Source organism: Hyalella azteca, unplaced genomic scaffold (assembly GCF_000764305.2).
Source record: "Hyalella azteca isolate HAZT.00-mixed unplaced genomic scaffold, Hazt_2.0.2 contig13109, whole genome shotgun sequence".
Lineage (NCBI taxonomy): Eukaryota > Metazoa > Arthropoda > Malacostraca > Amphipoda > Hyalellidae > Hyalella > Hyalella azteca.
In genome coordinates this window covers 58553-65869 of record NW_025943043.1, presented here as the reverse complement: position 1 = coordinate 65869, position 7317 = coordinate 58553, and the positions used below count along the sequence as shown (strand labels likewise).

The 7317-nt window shown below is 45.8% G+C and overlaps 1 protein-coding gene across 2 annotated transcripts in view; it reads right to left on the bottom strand.

The window, feature by feature from the left end:
- Positions 1-7317, bottom strand: part of LOC108667605 (protein O-mannosyl-transferase TMTC2) — a gene marked incomplete at its 3' end in the record, with an annotated part of 26492 nt that overhangs the window by 8135 nt on the left and 11040 nt on the right. Inside the window, 3 exon segments of one of the 2 annotated variants that reach the window (XM_047883504.1) lie at positions 644-1379; positions 2102-2134; positions 2210-2314. In XM_047883504.1, the coding sequence (XP_047739460.1) occupies positions 644-1379; positions 2102-2134; positions 2210-2314 (874 nt within the window). 2 annotated transcript variants of the gene reach the window in all.

The window sequence follows — 7317 nt, the reverse complement described above, 5'->3', positions numbered from 1 at the left end:
TTATTTTGGAGGTCTCACTCTCAAAGTTGGGAGCCAGTCCGTTTATCATCTTCCAAGTGTACAGTATGATATACCTTTCTCTTCTTCTCTCCAGTGAGTACAGTTCCAGGTGTTTCAGCCTTCCCCAATAGTTCAGGTTCAGCTCTCTTATGCCGCTGATCCTGTACGTGAAGGTCCGCTGCACTGCCTCCAGTTTCCGCACCGCACCCGCCTTGAGTGGCGACCAAAGCTGGCAGCAATACTCAAGATTGGGGAGCACGAGGGCTCTGAAGAGTGTTATCATTGGCGCTGCTTCTCTCTTTCGGAATGTCCGCCAAATCCTCCGCATGGTGGATCAAAACACCCAACACAACGTACAACACAATACACCACACAACACAACATCAACACGAGGTACAGACCAGTACTAACGCTGGTCCGTGATCTTGCAGCTGTTACAACCAGAACCCATTAAATACCAGTCTAGTACCATCATTAAATACCAATCTAACAACCATCTCCTCGTATCAAGTACCTCAACAGATGTCCTCCAATTACTACCAGTTACCACATAAGCACCAGATGTAAATACCTCCCATGTTTCCTTCAGTACCCACCAAGTACCCACTAATTGCCCGGCGTACCCATCAGTACCAGTACCCACCTGACGCAGAAGACGCGGTAGGTCGGTGATGCGGGCGCGGCTGTGCAGGCAGAGGCGGTGCACAGCGCACAGTCCCAGTGCCGCGATGCCGGTCTCCTTGCACAGCATGGACAGCGTCGAGCACAGCACAGCCACCCACAGGTAGGGCCCACACCCCCACCGGGGGATGGTCCACTGGGGTCTGTATGAGGTCTGGGGGCCGTTACTGCCCAGCGGAGGAGGGGTCCCGGAGGGAAGGGACGTTATGAGGGACGGGCCGGGTGAGTGGGTCCCTTGTGATGGGGGAGCGCGTCCCGGGGCATGAGGGACTCTGGGACCAGCGGGGGGGAAGGATGGACGACCTGACGTCTGATTGGTGCCCGACGGTCCCCTGCCTGGTAAGGGAGCTCTGCTGCTGCAGGAGTCGCTGCAGGAGCGGCTACTTCCTTTGCACGCGCTTCCTTTACAGAGTCTCCCTCTGTAGGATCCCCCTCTGCAGTGTCTGATGTAGGATATAAGCGCCAGCAGCAGGAAGATGGCAGCGCCCACATCCGCCCGCCCCACGACGCCCGCGACGGCCTCTGTGTGGACGGGGTGGGCGGCGAAGAGCAAGGGCGCCGCCGCCCCGAACACCCGCGCCTGAGGGGGCGCGATGGCCTTCGTCAGCGTCGCGAAGAGGAACGTCGCCAGGACGTGCAGGAGGACGTTCGTCGCGTGGTACGTTAGGGGCTCGAACCCACCTAGCAGGTAGTTGAGCCTGCGGGATACGGGCTCGGATTCAGTATAGTCAGACAAGCTTGTCAGTTCAGTGTTAGGTGACGAGAAAACCTGTGACAAGAAATAACATATCTCTACAAAAATTGGGTTCTTCTATCACTTGCGTGGGTTCTTTTTTAGTCCACATATCAACACCTTACCGTCACGTGACATAGGTTGATCATAGTGACTTCCAGAGATTAGTCCCGTTGCGATGTTCCAGTTTAGATATTCGAATTTGCAAAGGCACTAATTTCATTTCATTAGCCAACCGATAATCCAGGCTGAATTTCGGTGCCACCGATGTAGGACCTACTGGTGTTCGCTGCAAATGATTTGTTGTAATTGCCCATCCTGGTAGTGGCGACTAGGTAAGGGAGGGGGTGATAGGTTAGTTTTTCCGGGCACTTGGTGCCACTGGTAGTTCTACGACCATCACTGGCTCGCATGCAAATGATATTGAGTCCACCGCATGCATGCTGCTCACTTTGGAGGAAGAGTCCGAGAGAAAAAATCGGACAACTCCGTGGAGCCTAAAAGTTTTCTCGAAGTCGGCCAGCAAATGCTTGATAGAGACGAGATGAACACTTTCCCAACGGGAGGAGGCAGATGAGGTTAACAGCACCCGCTGTGGGTGAGGAGTGTCCCTCAGACTTACCTGAATGATAGGACGGTAGGACTTGTTGGAGCCGCTGTGGGGTGAGAGGAGTCCCCCAGACTTACCTGAATGATAGGACGGTGAGGGGACGGTAGGACTTGTGGGAGCCACTGTGGGTGAGAGGAGTCCCCCAGACTTACCTGAATGATAGGACGGTGAGGGGACGGTAGGACTTGTGGGAGCCGCTGTGGGTGAGGGGTGTCCCCCAAAAGTCGTTTAAGAAGAGCTGCAGGATGGGGGAAGATGGGAGCACGTCGGGGTTTGTCTTGATCGCGCGACTGCAAAACACAAAAATCCAAATTATACTTCATGAAGTAACTTTCTATTTATTAATATATTTATTATATGTATTATAATATTCGTATTTTGAAAAACAGATTTGACATTATAATCACAAACAATGAGAATAATCAAGCTCCACCTCCTCCATATAAAATATAATGTTTCAACAAGTTCAACAACACAGCGAAGTGCTTCCTTAAAATTTTTCCTACGGTCAGTAAAGTTCAGTAAATTTGCAGATATAGATGCAGTAAATGCCGTGTGCACTGCAGTAAATGCAGTGTATGCCAGATAAAATGTAATATAAAAAATTTTACTCGGTAAACAAACAATTTGTTTTCAATTGCCGAATTATTATCGTAAAAATAAGGCATGTAAAGTAATGACTGATGAATGAGCGCAGTGTGCCGTACGCTACGCGCGCTCATTCAGAGATCGCGGGGGGGGGTCACCAGGCAACGCTGACAGCCTGTCACCAGGCAACGCTGACAGCCTGTCACCAGGCAACGCTGACAGCCTGTCACCAGGCAACGCTGACAGCCTGACATTCTCAGTAGCGGTAGCGGCGCTACATTTCAGGCAATGTAGCGGTAGCGGTAGCGCCCGCTACATATTTAAGTAGCGATACGAGGTTTTGCCGCTACAGCGCTACCGCTACATTTATAGATAAAGCCTTTAGATTTTACTTGATAGTATTAAATATTATTTAAAAACCAGCATGATTCATACATAATATAAATTACAGAATAAAACTGTACGAAAGATTTCGGTGTAATGTTGTCAACCTCAGCCTGTTACTATACTGTCAACATGTTAGTTGTTACTTGTTAAGTTGTTACCAGTTACCACTTACAGGTATTTTTTCATGTTTCAGTTTGCTTACACTTATTTTTACACAGTTATTTTTATGTTTCACCTTCCCTACATGGATGTCTATTTTAATCTACCAATCTTACAAATAATTCACATATATATATATACAAATAAAAAAATGATTTTTATATGTATGTATATGTGGATAATTTTTGAGATTGGTAGATTAAAGTAGACATCCATGTAGGGGAAGGTAAAACATAAAAATAACTGTAACTTTTATTTACTGTATCTAACCCGTACTAGTTCGGTTAGGTTCATTGCAATAAAATTGCATTGATATGTTTCGAAAATGTTTTATTATCATTAAATGTTTCTGAGTAAATACCAATAGGTGAACATGCAATAAATATTTAGAGATTCCTAATAATTTTGGCCATTGTAGCGGCGCTACATTTTACTGTGGCGGTAGCGCTCGCTACAATATAGTGGGTGTAGCGGTAGCGGTAGCGCCCACTACATTTAGAGCATGTAGCGGTAGCGGCGCTACATTTAGAGCATGTAGCGGTAGCGGTAGCGCCCGCTACAATTAGAGCATGTAGCGGCCGCTACATTTCAAAGTAGCGCTGTCCAGCTCTGTGTATACAAACTGTATGGTTAGCACCACAAACTGTATGTTTATCATATCAAGAGGTTAGCACCACTTGATATGCACGCATGTAGCAGCGTAATTAAAATATTTTGGATGGATTACACGTCATCTAGCATGTGGGATGAAAAATTTTGTGACCTGTAGGAATATTATGTTGCTGTAGGACCAGCAGCACTTTCCTGCATGTAGGAATAACTTAAACATCGCGGAAACTGTAAATTGTAAACGATTCATTTATGGCAAGAGAAGTTGGGCAGATTAGGAACAAAATTTAAATGTTACAAGAAGAAAGATACAATACATTAGTAAAAGTGATGGACATGACAATACAGTACATGTGGTGGACATGACGGGTGTCATAACCCCCAAAGGGGGAAAATGTTTGCACGAACCCTCCCCAAGAAGAGGGATGAGGGTAGAGCTTCACACAAAACTATTTGTATATATTAATATAAATGAAAATATATTTATATACAGTGGGGGGAAATAAATATTCGTACACTTGAAAAATCGTATTTTAATGTATGTAAGTACACAAACTTGAGAGGAAAAGTGATTTAAATTATGTATAGAGACGCATAGTATTCGAAAATACTATCAAAAGAAATTAAATCTCAATGCAACAAAAAACAATGCAACATGTTCACTTTTCGGGGTGAAAAAAGTATTCGTACAAAACAATAAATCCTGTCTCTTATACACATCTAGATGTGTATAAGAGACAGGTCGAGACGTATAGAAATAGACTGGTATCTGTTGAGCTGAATAAAGGGTATTCAACCAAGTATTAAATTAAAATAATGCGGATTTATTGTTTTGTACGAATACTTTTTTCAAAAAGTGAACATGTTGCATTGTTTTTTGTTTGTTGCATTGAGATTTAATTTCTTTTGATAGTATTTTTGAATACTATGCGTCTCTATACATAATTTAAATCACTTTTCCTGTTAAGTTTGTGTACTTACATTAAAATACGATTTTTCACGTGTACGAATATTTATTTCCCCCCACTGTATATTTTGGTGGGGTATTAGTGTAGTTAGGCATAAGTTCTTCATTTATACAGGTTTGGTTGAAGACCATGCAGAGCGTACTTTTTATTTACGATTTTCTTATTGTTTTCTTCGATAAGCCGAAAGAAATTTCTATCTGGAGCTTGGAGATCAAAAAGCAGATTACCGAATGACATTTTATTGCAGTGCGACGTTTCGAATATATCCATATTCATTATCATCCAAGTGAACAGTTATTACAACGCTAAAAATTGAAATTTGGACATGACATAAGATCATTCAGAAAGTATTGTAGATACGGTTCAAAATCGAAAATCAAATTAATCCGAGAATAATTTCAACGTCCTGACGAATCCCGCGGTTTGCAAATTGATAGCAGGAGACTCGTCCTTGATGCTGAGAGCCTCCGCTATCGACAGTCTCGTAGTGTCGGGGCACCGCATGACGATGCTGATGCAGGCCTCCAACGTGGCACGGGTGATGGTCTCGTTGTGGGCCTCCCGCATATGGTTCTTTGGTCCTCCAGCTTGCAGATGGCATGTGAGTCTACGGCTCAATGTCGTGCTTGTCAAACCGATGTAATTTACATTTTGGAGAAGTCTACAACCTTCTTTCAATCGTAAATAAAAAGTACGCTCTGGTCTTCAACCAAACCTGTATATTGGTGGGGCTATATATATACTAAAAATATATATTGGTGGGGCTAGAGCCCCTCCCCCCATCTGAGGAGGGCATTCACACCCCCCCCCTTGTGGGAGTTTGATTTTATGGGAGTCTGTGTGATGATGTGGGGGAGTGGGGGCAGACGTATCCCACTGGGGGACCACAACCCATACTCGAAGAGGGGGGAAGAGGTATGGGGGGCTGGGGAGGTATAGGGGGGGGACCGACCAATCAGCAGCCCGGGGTCTCCATAATAAACATGGCTGCCGGGTTCACTGTATTAGCCGCGCTATATTATTTATACTTGTAAAAAGCATTCAATGTTTTACTTTACTGCCTTCCCCATCACGCTGCACCCCCACACCCCCACTGAGGGGGGAGGGGGGGCAATGAACGTATGTTTCAGCGGCGTGGAATTACCGAAAAATAACGAGCGTTCCGTGACCGCCGCGGCTCCCCGTTGTCATAACCTGCCCCCCACCCCCCACTGCCTGGCGGCCTGCCCGTTACAGGTGTTACGGCGGCCTGCCCGTTACAGGTGTTACGGAGGCCTGCCCGTTACAGGTGTTACGGAGGCCTGCCCGTTACAGGTGTTACGGAGGCCTGCCCGTTACAGGTGTTACGGCGGCCTGTCCGTTACAAGTGTTACGGAGGCCTGCCCGTTACAGGTGTTACGGCGGCCTGCCCGTTACAGGTGTTACGGAGGTAAGCTCGTTACAGGTGTTACGGAGGTAAGCCCGTTACAGGTGTTACGGCGGCCTGTCCGTTACAGGTGTTACGGAGGCCTGCCCGTTACAGGTGTTACGGCGGCCTGCCCGTTACAGGTGTTACGGCGGCCTGCCCGTTACAGGTGTTACGGCGGCCTGCCCGTTACAGGTGTTATCGTTACAGGTGTTACGGCGGCCTGCCTGTTACAGGTGATACGGAGGCCTGATCGTTACAGGTGTTACGGCGGCCTGCCCGTTACAGGTGTTACGGTAGCCTGCCCGTTAAAGCAAGTGGACGGGACGGACAGCAAATGGACGAGATGGACAGCAAATGGACGAGATGGACAGCAAATGGACGGGATGGACAGCAAATGGACGAGATAGACAGCAAATGGACGGGATAGACAGCAAATGGACGGGATGGACAGCAAATGAACGGGATGGACAGCAAATGGACGGGATGGACAGCAAATGGACAGGATTGACAGCAAATGGACGGGATGGACAGCAAATGGACGGGATGGACAGCAAATGGACGGGATGGACAGCAAATGAACGGGATGGACCTGTCTCTTATACACATCTAGATGTGTATAAGAGACAGGCTCAATGTCGTGCTTGTCAAAGCGATGTAATTTACATTTTGGAGAAGTCTACAAGCTTCTTTCAATCGTAAATAAAAAGTACGCTCTGGTCTTCAACCAAACCTGTATATTGGTGGGGCTATATATATACTAAAAATATATATTGGTGGGGCTAGAGCCCACCCCATCTGCATGGGAAGGGCATTCACCTGTCTCTTATACACATCTAGATGTGTATAAGAGACAGCTTTAATGCACGTCATCCTCGAGAGGATATTCGTGTTTAGACTGCGTATATCGATGATACGCTTCGTATCATCGATACGTACATCAAGTCAAGTAAATTGGCTCGCAACAACGTGTTTCATGTGTAGCAACGGACTAAAAATGAGAAAATTAAATACTTAAAAACTAAAAAGTAGAAAATAAAATGTATAAAAAAAATTTTTTAAAGACCACGTTTTTCATGTGGACTCAAAAGTAGAAAATAATTTTTCGGCAGCTGCTGATCTCTGTTTGCTTTCATTCTCTTGGTCTTTTGTATTTCAGTTAAAATATTTTACATCA